At 56.3% G+C, this 15,435-nt stretch overlaps 1 protein-coding gene across 5 annotated transcripts in view; it reads right to left on the bottom strand.

Moving 5' to 3' along the window:
* ZC3H7B (zinc finger CCCH-type containing 7B) overlaps positions 1-15,435 on the bottom strand; it is a 57,886-nt gene that overhangs the window by 18,721 nt on the left and 23,730 nt on the right. For 4 of the 5 annotated variants that reach the window (XM_047741738.1, XM_047741740.1, XM_047741741.1 and 1 more), the window contains exons 2-10: positions 14,857-14,915; positions 12,049-12,082; positions 11,716-11,913; positions 10,604-10,762; positions 7,715-7,795; positions 6,824-6,880; positions 1,805-1,847; positions 1,055-1,248; positions 175-496 (exon numbers count right to left, since the gene is read on the bottom strand). In XM_047741738.1, the coding sequence (XP_047597694.1) occupies positions 175-496; positions 1,055-1,248; positions 1,805-1,847; positions 6,824-6,880; positions 7,715-7,795; positions 10,604-10,762; positions 11,716-11,913; positions 12,049-12,082; positions 14,857-14,909 (1,141 nt within the window). In that variant the 5' untranslated portion in view covers positions 14,910-14,915. Of the gene's footprint in view, positions 1-174; positions 497-1,054; positions 1,249-1,804; positions 1,848-6,823; positions 6,881-7,714; positions 7,796-10,603; positions 10,763-11,715; positions 11,914-12,048; positions 12,083-14,856; positions 14,933-15,435 lie in introns of all 5 variants that reach the window. The other variant, XM_047741739.1, reaches the window with a different exon arrangement.

Here is a 15,435-nt window from a genome sequence, read left to right as displayed (position 1 = left end):
GTAGGAGACAAGGCAACTCTGAGGCGGTGGCCCTGAACCATGATGGGGACAGATGGCCTGGACCTCGGCTGAACTGAGTGGTGATCCCAGCTCCGCCCCCCAGAGACTGGAGATGCTGTGGTATTTTGAAAACTGCCAAGGGGGTGGGGGTGCCCATGCCCACCCAGGCCTCACCCACAAAGGAGTTGGGCTTGTCCAGGGCACCACGGGTCGAGCCAAAGCTGTCGAGGGCATCCAAGCGTGTATCCGAGTACGGCAGCAGGTCGAGGGAGTCCAGTGCCGAGCCTGGGGGGTCGAGGGCGTCCAGCACAGAGGCAGCCAGCTTCTTGGAGGGGTCCATGACAAGGCCGAAGGAGGCTGGGGGCAGGGGGCTGGAGACGGGGATGGAGCCACCCACTACAGGTGGCAGCAGTGGGGTCCCACCGGGGAACACGGGTATCAGCTGGGGCAACTCGCTGGGCACGCCGCTGCCAGGCAGGCCACCCTGGACCAGGGACTGTGAGGTGAGGAACAGAAGGAGGGGTTGGAGGAGAACTTGACCACCCTGGCCTGGGCAGAGGCAGGCTCCCCAGGCCCCAGGCAGGCAAGCTAACCCTCTGTGCCTCAGCCCCAACCCATCCCACGAGTGGAGCCAGGGATCTTCATGGTCCCTCTGGTTGTGCAGTCTTTTTTTTTTTTAAAGATTTTATTTATTCACTTGAGAGAGAGAGAGAGAGCACAAGCAGAGGGAGAGGCAGAGGGGGAGAGAGAGAAGCAAGCTCCCCATTGAGCCAGGAGCCTGATGCGGGGCTCGATCCCAGGAGATGGTGACCTGAGCTAAGGGCAGACGCTTAACCATCTGAGCCCCCCAGGCGCCCCATGGTTGTGCGTTCTAGAGAGCTTCATGTTTGTATCCCAAGCAGGTCCCTTTCCCTCCTCAGGCCTCAGTTTCTCCAACTGTGACATGGAGATGGGACCCCCCCCCCCGCCGGCTTGTGGGACAGAAGGATGAATATGCTGGGGTCCAGGCTGGGGGAGGGGCTCTGGGGAGCAGAAGGGCTGTGACTCGGCTCACCAGTGAGTCCAGGAGGGTGTCCAGCTCCGGCCCAAAGACATCCCCGTCGGAAAAGTCGTCCAGGCTCTCGGCGCCAGGGAGGGCCCTGCTGCTGCTGTCCAGGGGGGCCAGCAGGTCCAGAACATGAGGGAACAGGGGCATCGTGGGGGTAGAGGGTAGGGGGGCCGGGGAGCCTCGCAGGTCCACGTAGCAGTCTGTTGATGGGAGGGTGGGATCAGTAGCCATAGGGGTTCCTGCTTGGCGGTGGGGGGAGGTGCTCTGGGGCCCTAGAGTCCTCACACAGCACCTTCCCTCCTTTCTGAGCTCCAGTCAGGAGCCCTGCCTGCGCTGGCCTGACTCGGGGGCTGGAGGCTCAGTCACCAGAAGGAAGGCCACTATAGACCAGGACAGGGTCCTTCGGTCCTGTGCTATCTCTCGAATGGACCTGGCTCAGGGCCTAACTATCCTACCTGGGAAGAAGTCACGCCCTCTCTAAGGGACACTTGTCACTCTTCCTGGAAGCTAGTGAGGAAGAGAAGGGGACTCCCAGTTGGGGGAGGAGCTGGCTTGGGGCGGGGGACAGGAGATCAACGCTGCCTTACTATGTGGCCAACCCCCCGCCCTCTCCTCCCTGAGAGGGAGTGTGATTTCCTAGACCCGCTACTTCCTTTCATGCTTCAGGGGGTCGCTAGGGCAGGGAGCCCTCAGCTAAGGGCTGAGCCCTCCCTGGGGACCCGTCCCTGCCCTGTGCCCTCAGATCAGGGACACTACCTGTTTCGATGTCATCTATGGAGCCCAATCCATTGGAAGTTCCCTGTGGAGAGAAAGGACACAGAAGGTCAGATAGACATGGGCTGGGAAGGCCACGATGCCTGCCCCACCCCCACCTTGTGGCTATTGCTGGAATGAAACCCAGGGCCGGACGGGCAGGAGCCAGGAGGCAGGGGGAGGGGGGTTAGACAAGCCTCACATGTGCCCCTTGCTGGAGGGGTACCCTGAGAGGAAAGAGCTATAACCTCTGAGCCTCAGTTTCCTTGCCCATCACAGGATAGGGTCCATACCCTGGGGACGGTGGTTGGTCTTTACCCAGCTGTGCCCTGCATGGATAGCCTGCAGCTCAAAGATAAAAGTGCCAAACCCGGAATCACGTGTCCCCTGCCCCAATCATAGCTCCAGGCTGAAGGAGTCCAGGTAGGATCCCACTGCCCCCCGTGCACCTGCTGTTGGAGAGAAAGCTGGGCTGCAGCTTGCTCTGGGGCCTGGCCAAGTTCTTCACCCTCCCTGGGCCTGCTCCCTTACCCGTAGATTAAGGATGGTACAGTCATCCACCTTCTAGAACTGTTATGAGTTTGAAATCACTTGACATTTGCATAGAACTTAGGAAGTGCTTTTTGCCTGTCAAGATGTTGGCCTGGATGGACTCGCGTGCTGTATTTCCCCTGCCTTGTGTCCCCCCTCTGGCTGCAGCCTGAGTCATTCCTCAATCCTGGCACATCCTCCCCTTCTCTGAGTCCTGCACAGTCCCACTGCAGTCCTCCTTCCCTGGCAGGCCCCCGGGTGACCCCATGTCCTCTGCGTGCCCTCTGAGGGCGGAAGGAGGACCGGAGCCTCCCTGCTCGCCATTCTGTCCCATGGACCCACAGCAGTGCTGACAGCAGCAAGACGGATTTGGGGTCCTGCCTCCTGCCAGGCTGGGCCAGCACCTCACTGGCCAGTGAGCTCAACCCTTGGTCCAGGTGCCCCGCAGTGTTGTCCACCCCCACCCCCCAAGTGCAAGGAAATGTCAGTCCGGGGGCCTGGGGAAGCTGCCACTCCCGGGCCAGAGAGGGGCTTGTCTGATTTGGGACTCGGGTGTTGGCCCCGACCCCAGACCCAGCCCTGTGCACTCCCAACCCCCACCCGCATAGAACACTCCTCACGCCCTGGAGCCTGGCCCTGGCTTGGCAAAGATGGGCAGTTCAGTGTCTCTGGTGTGTTTGCTGCCGTGATGGGTCAGAGCTGCTGCTCTCACATGAGGCCGGAAGGAGAGGCCAGATGAATAATGCTAGGGAAAGCCATGCCTCTCCCTGCCCAGGGTGTTTAGGGCTCCCCGGGCTCCCTACCCACCACCCAGCTCTAGCCCGTCTTGCTAGGCTCATCCGTCCCTGCCTTTCCCTGCTAGGGACACCCACATAGCAGGTAACTGGCTGCTGGCTCCCCTGCCTGCCTTCAGGTCGTCCACACAAGCACCCCGGGAATTGAGCACAATCACCTGTTCCACAGAGAGGAACCCAAAGCTCCGAGACAAATAATTTCCTTTAGGTTATGCCACCAGTTTGCAGAGACCTGACCTGTCTGCCTCCAAAGGGGTGCTGAGCGGAGGCACAGAATGGAGGAACCCACCGTCCTGCTCTCTGAGGAGGCTGTCGCAGAGCCCGGCAGAAATGCACACACACACCCGGCCTGGTGCGTGAGTAGGAGGTGAGACCAGAGAGGGATGTCGGGACTCGACTGCTGGGGAGCCTGAATGCCAGGCAAGAGGATCCGGAGTTGATTACTTTTAAATAGACACTTTTATTAATAACCACGGAGTGTCCCTATACTAGGGAGAGACCTAGAGGCCTGTCTGTCAGAGTTCATCTTGAGGGTACAGGAAGGGGAGGCTAGCCCTAGTGGCATGCGGCTTTAACCAGGGCAGTCACTGTGGGAAGGGAAAGGAGCAGGAACATCCCACCACATACCCGACCAGGGTCACCCCAGCACAGTCCTATAAGGCGCTGTTATAACGCTATCAGCAGAAAACAACAAAAGGGAGCCCCCATTTCTTTAGCTCCAAGAATAAGGCAGGAGCCCTTGATATCTAGGAACTCTGCATAAGATCATCCTGAAATGACTTCCTGCCTCCCTATCACCTCTGGCGAGAGGAAAGAGGAGCCCTGCATCCCAGCCTCTAGCTACCATGGCCTCCTGGCTATTGTCCCCACACACTGGGCACATGCCTGCCTCAGGGCCTTTGCACTCACCATTCCCCCTGCCTCCTCCCCCAGACCTCCTCAAGGCACATCCCTCATCTGCAGGTCTTTGCTCCAGTGTCTCCTTCTCATTGAGGCCTTCCTTGCTCACTGTTTAAAACTGCAACCCCTCCCAACGCCCCAGCATTCCCCAGCCAACCATTTCCACGGCACTGATCACTTTTTGTTTGTTGTCTCCTCCAGTTGCGCTGTGAGTTCTATGATCTACTGTTCTAGCCCCACTAGGGCCCTGCCTCCCTTCCACTTGGTCCCTCCCACTCTCTTGGCTCCTCCTAGCCTCAGGGCCTTTGCACATCCCTCCCCTGTCTGAAATGCAGCTTTACCAGCACACCGTGCCCCTGCCTACTCCTCAACCTTCAGGTCTCATTTGAAAGATCACTGATGCCCAATCTAAATCAGGCCTCCTTATTCCAGTGGCCCGTGGCTACCCACACTTTGCCTTTACAGCTCTCATGATGGTTTGTAACCAGAAATTATCACACTAGTATCCATTTACCCTGGACTTGAGTGCTTTGAAGGCAGGAACCACAAATGTTTTGCTTACTATGTCTAGCCCTAGGCTCAGTGGACTCACACCAGTCATCTAACTTGTTGGACCTTGGTATCTTCTTTGTAATAGGGGTAAGTAGTACCCTTTTAAGGCACTGTGAAATTATTTACAATTCTTCAGTCACTCATTCACTGCTGTAGTCTGAATATTTGCCAGATGTTCAACATACATCAAATTCATATGTTGAAATCCTACCCCCTAACGGGATAGTATTAAGAGTGGGGCCTTTGGGAGGTGATTAGGTCATGAGGGTGAAGCACCCTTGAACGGGATTAGTGCCCTTACAAAAGAGACCTCAGGGAGCTCCCTCACCGCTTCCGCAATGTGAGGTTATAGCTAGAAGGTGCCATCTGTGAACCAGGATGCGTGGGTCCGCGCCAGATACCGAATGTGCCAGCACCTTGACCTTGGACTTCCCAGTCTCGAGAACTGTGAGAAATGAATTTCTGTTGTTTATAGGTCGCCCCGTCCATGGCAGTTGGTTAGAACAAATGTGTATGTATGTATGTATGTATGTATGTATGTATTTATTTATTTATTTGACAGGGAGAGAGAGACCACAAGTAGGCAGAGAGGCAGGCAGAGAGAGAGGGGGGAAGCAGGCTCCCCGCTGAGCAGAGAGCCCCATGCGGGGCTTGATCCCAGGACCCTGAGATCACGACCTGAGCCGAAGGCAGAGGCTTAACCCACTGAGCCACCCAGGCGCCCCCCAAATGTGTTTTTTGTTTGTGTTTGTTTTTCAGCATCCACCATGTGCCAGGCCCCCAAATTTCTGGTTACAATCCATGAGCAATGCTACACAGACAGAGCCATATCTGCCTCCCCGGGCACCCAGAAGTCCCCAAGTTCAAGGATGTGCCTGCCTGACTCAGCTATGCCCCAGTACCCAGCCCAGGGCCAAGAAAGGGTTCCCTGGGAGTTTGCTGAGTGAAGGAATGAAAGCCTCGTAACACCCGGAAGGCAGACAGGCCTGCAGCTGCCTCACTGTGCAATGTTTGCCAAGTCCCCTCCTTGCTCTATACCTCAGTCTCCCCTTACGTACAACAAAGAGGCAGGACCCCAGCCTCCATCAGTGTTCCAAGGGCCCGTCCCTTGTCTTCCAGAAAGCCTCAAAGTCCACCAGAGCATGCGCAGTGAGCAATGGGTGTGTCCAGTGTGTGTGTGTGTGTGTGTGTGTGTGTGTGTGTGTGTGCGCGCGTGCGCGCGCTGTGTCCTGCCCCGCCCCCAGGATGAGCCAGGTTTGCATGAGCGTCCTGGCCCTGGGAGTGGGGACATCCAAAAGCTAGGATAATGCTGACTGCTCCTCGTGGCTCCCGGGGGTGCCACACTTCACAGGGTCTGCTCCCTTGTTCTAGCTGAGAGATAGAACACCCTCATTTCACAGGTTCGAAATCCGAGGCTCAGAGGTAAAGGTTCTGCTCAAGAACAGCTCTCATGGGGCACCTGAGTGGCTCAGTGGGTTAAGACCTCTGCCTTCGGCTCGGGTCACAATCCCAGAGTCCCGGGATCGGGCTCTCTGCTTGATGGGGAGCCTGCTTCCTCCTCTCTCTCTGCCTGCCTCTCTGCCTACTTGTGATCTCTGTCTGTCAAATAAATAAAATCTTAAAAAAAAAAAAAAAAAGAACAGCTCTCACAGCAGCAGGCTGGGCTCGTCCCCATGGGACCCCAGGTCTGAGCTCTGCCCCCAATTTCTGTGCATCTCCCCAGCAGCCACCTGGGCGGGGGTACCAAGAAGGGCCTCAGTGGGGGTGTGTGCTGTAGCTGGGTCCTGGAAACGGAAAGGCAAAGAAAGTAGGCAGAGGGAGGACATTAGAGACCTAGAGGCTGAGATGCAGAAAGGCCACTGGGGAGGAAAGCAACGGCGGCAGGAAGGGTGACGAAGCCAAAAGGTCATTACGACCGCCACCTGCCCGCCAACAGCTGTCACAGCCTGTCCCCACACTTTGACCCTGTGGTCCCAGGAGGCCCCTCTTAAGAGATGTGCTCTGAATCCCTAGAGCTATCCGTGAGTCTGGCCTAGGTCAAGGCAGTCAGTCACCCCCTCTTCCCAGGGCTGGTGTCTGGCTCACAGACTGTCCTAGACTAGGACAGATTGAGCCCAGCCCTTCAGTGCGATGGCTCTGAACCCACTGCTGGGGTCATTATGCCCCAGAGAGTGAATCCAAAGCTCTCGTGACAGGTTGGCACTGGAGGCAGGGAGGGGGCTGGGGCTCCTGCCCCGCATCCTACCTGATCTGCCACGCCAGCCGCAGTGCCATTACTGAGCAGAGAAAATGTTTCCAGTTCCTGCAGAGATTAGAGAAGTGGGGAGATATGAAGACTGGAAAGATGCTCTGGGTCCCATCAGCCGGGGGAGCAGAGGGGCCCCAACACGGGCTGCTGGGGTTCTATAGGCCCCTACAGGGTCCTACCCTAAGGCTCCGTGCCCCTAGGCCGGCCCGAAGTTACCTGCCCTGTCTCGGGGTCAGATTCAGGCATTTTCTTCCTATAACTGGGACCAGGGCAGAGGACTTCCACATACGTGCTCCTACTGTGTGGCAGGCACTACCTCAAACATTCTTTCCTTGTGATCCTCCCACGAACCCCCCGAGGCAGGCATAAGGGTCCTGATGTTCCAGATGCGGAAACCCCAGGGGAGAGAGAACTAAGTTGCTCAAGGTCACAAATGACTCTAGAGCCATTCCCTCTCCCCCATGCGGCTTTCCGACATAAAGGAGGTGCCAAGTGAATAAACGTGGATCTCAAAGAGCCACACGGATGCCCATGTCTCCAGGACGCATCCTAAAGAGGTTATTCGAGAACACAAGGCCGAAGGACATCAGTGTCAACTCAGGCCGTCTCTGGGTGTTTAAATCAGCCAGGGCAAGGGAGGGAACAGGTTTTAGCAGCTGGCGTCTAAGGCGAACTGCACGCTTTGGTTGTTCTTTCCTTTCCCAAAAGGTTCTGGACGTCGGTCCAGGGCTTTCAGCCAAGAGAGAGAGAAGATCACCTGTTATCAATCCCCTCTGTTCTGGGCCGGCCCTGGCCGCCTCACCCACTTCTGCCCAAAGGTGCCTGGTCCTCCTTCAGATCTCCCCATCTCCACCCTTGCCCACCCTCAGTGCCCAGAGCCCACCTTACCTGGGGCCTCTTATATGCTTTCCGAACTCGAAGCCCAAGCTTCTGAGCCAGCTCCTGACCAAGCTGAGTTACACTTTCATCCTGGAGCGACAAGACACAGGGTGCAGCGGGTTAGTCTCTCCAGAGACCCTGTGCAGCCCTCCCGGGCAATGGCGGGGCATGTGTGTAGGGCGGGGGGGAGGGACGGGAAGGGATATCCACTGTTACCCCATGTTACTGACAAGGGGGTGAGGCCCCAGGAGGGGTCACTGGCTGCCCAGGTCACACAGCTTGTACATGATGGGGCTGACCCAGAACTCAGGCTTCCCTTTGTCCTTTTACTGTGGGGAGGGGAAAGGAATAATTTTTTATTTTGGAATTCAAGATGATCTTTTTTATTTCTAAAACTCAGCAAGCAGTAGTGTTACTGTAGAGGGCTGATATGCTGCAGAGAGAGCAAGCAAGTGCTCCCCAGGATCACCCCCATCCCGACCCCCACCCCAGGCTCCTCCCCAGAGGAGGAGGGAGCGTGCCTCATGCTCTGATCTGTTTCCCTACAGATCTTTACTGGGAATTTACATATGTCCCTATGGACCTAGAAAGGATGCTCGGTTTTGCTTTGTGAGGATTTTCTCCCTTTTTTTTTTTTTTACATAAGTGAGATCATTTTGTACCTATTGTTCTACAACTGGTTTCTTTTACCACGCAATGTCTTAGAACTCTTCGCAAGAGAGGACATGTGGGTGGTGCCCAGGCCCATAGGAGCGAGAATGTGGGAAGTCTGGAACATGGCGGGCCCACGGTTAGTGCTCAGTAACAGCACCCACCATCCCTTCCCCCTCCAAGGCTGTATTACTGCGGGCGCCTTATGTGGCAGGCAAGGGCGAGGAGTCAGGGACACCACTGTCACAGGAAAGACAGCCCGGGCCTCATGGAGGCTCCAGTCCGGTGGGGGACACCAATCACAAACAAAGGAACGGTAACTACGGTCCAGGCACCAAAGGGGCAACAAGGATGTTGTAACAACCTGTGCCTTTGTCCATCTCCCTAACTGATGAGCTCCTGGAGCCCAGAGCCGGAGTCGTAGTCATCTCTGGTCCCCAGCACCCAGCACAGAGCACAGCTTAGCCAGCATTTGCCAGCAAAGACTGGAAAATGGGGGAGTCCCCCAATTCAATCAGAAGTCCACATCTGGGAACTTTCCTCAGGCAAGTGAGCGGCCTTGCCGGGCCCCAGCGGCCTCACCATGCAGTAGGGTAAATGCCCCCCTGCCTGTCCGTGCACAGTAGACATGAGACTCGGATATGGACCAGCTAGAAAATGCTGTACGACTCAGGGACTACTGTCGTTAGAAAGGATCTTAATTGTAAACTTAACTGAATTAGAGGGGCGCCTGGGTGGCTCAGTGGGTTAAACATCTGCCTTCAGCTCAGGTCATGATCCCAGGGTCCTGGGATCAAGTCCCGCATCGGCTCCTTGCTCCGTGGGGAGCGTGCTTGTCCCTCTCCCTGCCGCTCCCCCTGCTTGTGCTTGCTCACTAACTCTCCCCACAAAGAAATAAATAAAAACTTTAACCTGAACTGAAGAAGCATGAGTAATAAACAAAAAGTATCGGAAGAGTGAATGTTTTCTGGACTCACTGTGCCTGGCCATTAAACCAACTGCCTTGTATGATTTTCGGATTCCGTTCTCATAGCCCGATCGTGCAGGGCATACTGTCACCCCCGTTTGACAGTGGGTACAAACCAAGGCTCAGAGAGACTAAGCTGTGTGTGGCCAAGGTGACACAGCTAGTAGATGGCTGACACTCAGGATTAGAATCCTAAACCCAGCTCTCTGACACCAACATCCTGGGCCACTGCGCACATGGCCTCCCCTCTGTCCTGACCGCCCAGACCCTTCTTGCTTCTTCTGGCCCCATTCAAGCCCACCTTCCTCCAGGGAGGGAGGCCTCCAAGATCCTGATCACTGCTGGGCAGAACTGAACCTTTTCATGCCCGTTGTTTCCAGGATAAAGTAGGAGGGGCCCTTTATAGACACGCAGCTAATGGGCAGGATGGAAGTGTTTTGTCCAAGGTCACACTGGGGTTCAGTGGTGGAGTCAGGCCCAGACCCCAGGGCTGTTTCCATGGCTCCCAGTGGACTGTGGGTCCCTGAAGGGCACAGATCCGGGCACTTCATGGGTGCTTAGTAAATACTTGTTAAGTGGATGAATAAAGGGGGAGAGACCCGTGCCCAGCTGTGTGTGTGGGCCAGGCCAAGCGAGGCTCACTACTAGTCCATCCCTGGTCTCTCCCCCATGGAGGGACAGCCTGATATCAGGATCCCAGCACATGTGGTGCCCCTTTTAGTCCCTACTGCAACCCTGTACCATCATAGTACAGAGGTTAAGATGCCAACTTCTAGGGGGCGCCTGGGTGGCTCAGTGGGTTAAGCCTCTGCCTTTGGCTCAGGTCATGATCTCAGGGTCCTGGGATCGAGCCCCACATAGGGCTCTCTGCTCAGCGGGGAGTCTGCTTCCCCCTCTCTCTCTGCCTGCCTCTCTGCCTACTTGTGATCTCTGTCTGTCAAATAAATAAATAAAATCTTAACAACAACAACAACAACAAAAATGATGCGAACTTCTAGAATCAGATTGCCTGAGTTCAAGGGTGGCCTCTGCCACCCCCAGCTGTGATCTCAGTAAGTTCCTGTCTCTCTATGCCTCTTTCCTCATCTTTAAAATGGGGACAATAATACTATCTACCTCAAAGGGCTGATGCAAGGATTAGGTGAGCTAATACATACGGTGTGTTTTCGGCAGTGCCTGAGAAAACACAACTAGAGCTCACAGTCCATATCCACGTGTTCGGGTCCATCCCCTGCCCCAAGGGAGGAAGCAGGCTCAGAAGCCCGGGCCAGGGCACTCACGTGGGGCCGGGCGAGGGAGCACCGGCTGCTGCACTCATATGCCTCCTTGTGGCGCCCCAGCTCGCTGAGAGCACGGGCCTTGCGGAACAGTGCCCGGATGTTCTCACCATCCAGGCCCAGCGCTTTCTCGCTGTCCTCCAGCGCCTTCTCATACAGGCCCTGCGGAGAGGGGAGGGTAGCTCAGTGCTCGGCGCCTGTTCCCTCCCTCCCTCCCTCCCCCGGGCCTCCTGCCCCTCTCCCTCCAGAGATGGAGGCTGCTGGAGGACCGGGGTCAGGGTGGGGGGCTCCAGGGCTCCAGGAAACAGCTCTGGCCTTCATACTCTGGTCAAGAGCATCCGTACGTCCAGCTGAAGGGGCCGCCAATGGGCACTGGTAGGCCACGGGAATGGATGGGCCTTCAAATTGTTCAGTGTTGAGCGTGGTGTTCTGGACATATCTACTTCCATACCTGCCTGCGGCTCGGGGCTCCACAGACCGAGAGTAATAAGGCTCCTCTGAGAGGAAGAGGAAGCATGAAGACAGCTCAGGGTACAGGAGAGGGTGTGAACAGGCATCTGGTAGACCCGCTTCTCTGGGACGGTCCACTCCGGCCTGTGGAGCTGTTACTGGGGCCTCTCCAGGGCTCCTAGCAGAGCCTCCCCAAGGATCCGGTGAGAGACTGAGTCAGGGAGCAAGCCGGACAGGGAAGAGGTGGAGGCCAGAGCTTTCAGGGGGCAGGGGAGACAGGAGGGAGGAGCAGGAGAGGCCAGGCCTTTGCAGAAAGAGGCAGCCCAGCCCACCATGAGGGGAGTGGTTCTCAGCCCTGACTGCCCGGCCTCCTCCTGCCAAGGCCCCGGCCACCCTGACAGCCTAACTTAATTCCTCCAGGGTAGGGCTCAGTAATATTACAAACCGTTTTTTGTCTCTTGTACGAGCACTTTGAAGGCTCTGCGGGCGAGTGTTCGGTGCAGCTGGGGTTGGGGGTAGCTGGGGAGACTCACAGGGGAGGACGTGGGGGAGCCGGCCCTGCAGAAGCTCACTGGGGTACTGGCCTGGCTCGGCTGGGAATCTGGGGGAATCAGTGGGCAGGGCCCCGGGGGGCAGAGGAGAGGGAAGGAGGGTGGTGCGCTCACCATGGTGAAGTAGCAGGCGGCCCTGTTGACATGCAGCTTGCACAGGAGCTCCTGGGGTAGGGCCACCTGGTCGGAGGCGGCGTAGTCTGCCACGTTCAGCCCCTCCATGTACTGCACCAGGGCCTGCTTATAGTCCTTCTCCCGGAACAGGTCATTACCCTCAGCAAACAGGTTCTGTACCAGCTTGAGCAGAAAGGCCTGCCGGGGGGCAGGGTGCAGACGGGGCTCAGGGGTGGAGGCCGGGCCCCTGGCCTCTCTCGCCCCCCACCCACCCCCTACCTGGGACACCCTTGCCCACCTTTGCCTTCCCCCAGCCTGGAAGCTGACACTCACCTCATACTCTTCTTGCTTTAGGGGTAGTGTCGACCTAGCAGGAAAAGGAGAGGGGTACGACGTCCGGGTGAGCCCAGGGGCTCAGACTCATGGAGGCCCCAGGAGCCCGAGCCAAAGGCCATAGACTACGCCCAGGATGGAGTCCTCTAGCTCAGACCTCAGATGTCACCTGGCAGACTGGGATAAGGGGACAGCAGTCTTTCTTCCCTAAACCAACACCAGGTTGGGCTTCCACTTCTGATGGAAGGGTTGGAGCAAGGCCTTGTGTTTGCTCCAGGGCCACAGCCAGGCTTCCCCAGGTGCGGATGCTGAGAAAGAGCAGGCCGGCTCCAGCTCCAGCTCTGGCCGGCTGTCCTCCTCCCAACAAACCAGTTCCCTGGGAACGACGATGCCTTGACACACCAAACCTGCAAATGCAGGCCCCAGGCGGCACCGAGAGTCCACCTCAGTCCCCCTGGTTAGGCAGCCTCCACCCTTCTCCCATTCCTTCCTGCAAAACACGCAGGACCCCGGCCGGTGCCAGGTACGCTAAGTCTGACCCCCCGTGCTGGCCTCAACAAAGCAGACGGGGTGTGGGTACCCTGTCCTCTGCTGGGGTCAACGAAATGCCCGCTCAGTGCAGAAGGAAACGCCAGTCCAGGAGAGCGGAGGCACGCCTGTCAGGCTGAATAGCTCAGCGAGAAGGGCAGGCTCCTGGTCCTTCACGGCACAGAGGGGAAAACAGACACTTGGAGGGGACAGTGACACCGCACGATGGCAGCAGAGCCAGGGCCAGAGTGCAGGGCTGGGCTCTTTCTGCTGTTCAGAGCTGCCGCCAACATCTGGGCAAGAAAGAGCAGCCTGAGCCAGTGAGTGAGAAGTGGTGAGACGCCGATGTCCCCTGTGTGTGTAGGAAGGGCATGTCCCTGATTGTGACAGTGGGGCTCACATCCTGCTCTCTCACTTGCCTCTCCACCGGTCAGGGGCCAGGGCCCATCGTCGTTCCCTATACTACCCAGCCAGGCCCCATCACTACCCTCCCTCCTGGCCTCCCCTCTCCAGCACCAGCTCCCTGTCCAGCGGGGCACACCCTGACCTAAAGGTCACCTGATTCTGGTGTTCAAGCCTCCATACAAGCCACTGCCTCCCCACCTGTGCAAACCACTTTATGGTCCTACAGTGCTCTGTGCCCTGAGGTGCCTAATAAATGCTTAGGGCCCAAAGTCTATATGTAAAAATGCAATTAATTAAAAAGCAGCAGGTCCTACTGTGTTATCTTGTAAAGCAATCCCTTAGGAGACGACATATGGGTTCCCAGGAGGCTGTCCCTATTGCTAAACCTTCCTAGAACTCCCCTCTGGAAAGGGGAAGGAGAACACCGAGCTACCATCTACCCCAAGCACGATGACTCTTGGAGGGCAGGGGCTGGTCTCCCTTCACAGGTTTGGGAAGCCCCCAGCCAGTGGGGAAACCAGGATGTGGGACTCAAAGGCCCAGCTCCACAGAAACCAGTGACTTAAATTAAAGACAGTATTTGTAAGGTTCACTTTGTTCATCAGACTGGCATCTGAATACATTTTGAGCGGTCCCCTCAAATCAAAGCCCACCCCCAAGGGGAGGACACGGGCCCAGAGAGGAGGGAAAGGTGGACCACAGCTCTCACGGCGGCCTGAGCAAGGACAGTGTGTGAATGTCGATACACGCTCCACCAGGACCATGTGGACACGGTGTGTGTGACAACGGGCCCAGTCTGTGGGAAAGAGGCGGGTCGTGTTTTAAGGGTCTCTGTGAGAGAACAAAATTGGGGAGTTTGTATGAGGGTAGATAAGGGTGAATCCTAGTTTTGTGGGGATTCCCATTTAAGAAAAAAAATCCCACAAAACCAGAAACAGAGAATTGCTCAGGGAGCCTTCCATGGCTTTGGAAGTGAGGGGCCTTTCAGCTAATACTTCAGTAATGGCATGATAAATGGGCCTCTGGGGATCTATTTACAAAAAACAAAAGAAAAAAGTTAGTAAAAATGCTTTGTGTGGAAAAAAAAAAAAGGAAAAACAAACCAATAAACAAACCCCAAACACGGCCTGTGGGTACTGAGGGGCAAATAATGGAAAGAGATGAGGGTTTGGGGTCAGCTAGACCTGGGTTAGAATTCTAACACTTTGTAGCTGTGTGACCACAGACAAGTTTCTTAACCTCTCGGAGCCTCAGCAAAATGGAAATAAGGCCCCTTACTTCACTGGGCTGTTGGGAGGATTGAGAAGATGATGGATGTGTAGAGCCCAACACAGGGCCTAAGAGGTGTGCTTAATCAGTGGAAACTGGTTTATTGATTGATTGGTTATAAGCTGTACACAAGCTAGCAGGAGAATTAACAGGAAGTGTGCCAGGATACGCGGAGGGCGAGGGTAAAATGGTAGACAGAGAGGCGCCTGGGTGGCTCAGTGGGTTAAAGCCTCTGTCTTCAGCTCAGGTCATGATCTCAGGGTCCTGGGATTGAGCCCCACATCAGGCTCCCTGCTCAGCAGGGAACCTGCTTCCCCCTCTCTCTCTGTCTGCCTCTCTGCCTAACTTGTGATCTCTCTCTCTGTGAAATAAATAAAATCTTAAAAATAAAATAAAATGGTAGATGGAGCAGGACTGGAGGGTAACCAGAGTCAGGGAGTGTGTGTACATGGGATATTCACAGATCTACACTCCCCTGGCCCCTGCCTAGCACGTCCTACCTCCTCGATCCCCTGCACACATGGGAGTCTGAGCAGCAAAGGCTTATGGAGAAGAAACCGTCAGAGGACCCAGCCCGCCCAGCCTGCCCGGCGGCCCCACACTCACTGAATGAACTGCAGCCCCTTCTCGATGTCCGCCTTCCGTCTCTGCCTCTCCATCAGTCTCTGGGGGAGAAAGCAATCTATCCGTTAGTTAGCAGTGGCCGGGGGCTGGTCACCGTCCCTACCCCCCTGTGGGCTCTCTCATTCCCACACTCATCCCACTTCACAGGTGCCCCCAAGGGCCATGGCCCATCTCACAGCCTGCAGACACCTTGTGAACCCAGCCACGCAGCTCCTGCCCTCCACACCCTCACCCCGCTGGACTGTTTCGTGCGGTGCCTTTGCTGGGCAGGGGCTGCCTGGAGGCCACGTGCCTTTCCTCACACACGGGGGTTGGGCGGCAATTCTGCATCAAACTACCTCAAGGTCAAGGAGAAAACATTGCTTTACCAGCAAACCCAGTCCAAGGAGAAGAGATACACAAGATACAAAATGATGCAGATGATTAGAGCTACAAACCCAGGCACTTTGTAGAAGAATCTCTTGGAATCTTTGAACAATGCCATGAGGCAGGTGTCATTTTGTCTCCATTCTACCAAGGTGGAAACAAGCTCAGGGAGCTCCAGTTAATGAGCTGGCAAGC

Source organism: Lutra lutra, chromosome 8 (assembly GCF_902655055.1).
Source record: "Lutra lutra chromosome 8, mLutLut1.2, whole genome shotgun sequence".
NCBI lineage: Eukaryota > Metazoa > Chordata > Mammalia > Carnivora > Mustelidae > Lutra > Lutra lutra.
The sequence above is the reverse complement of the archived record's forward strand: the minus strand, read 5'-3'. Positions and strand labels throughout refer to the sequence as shown.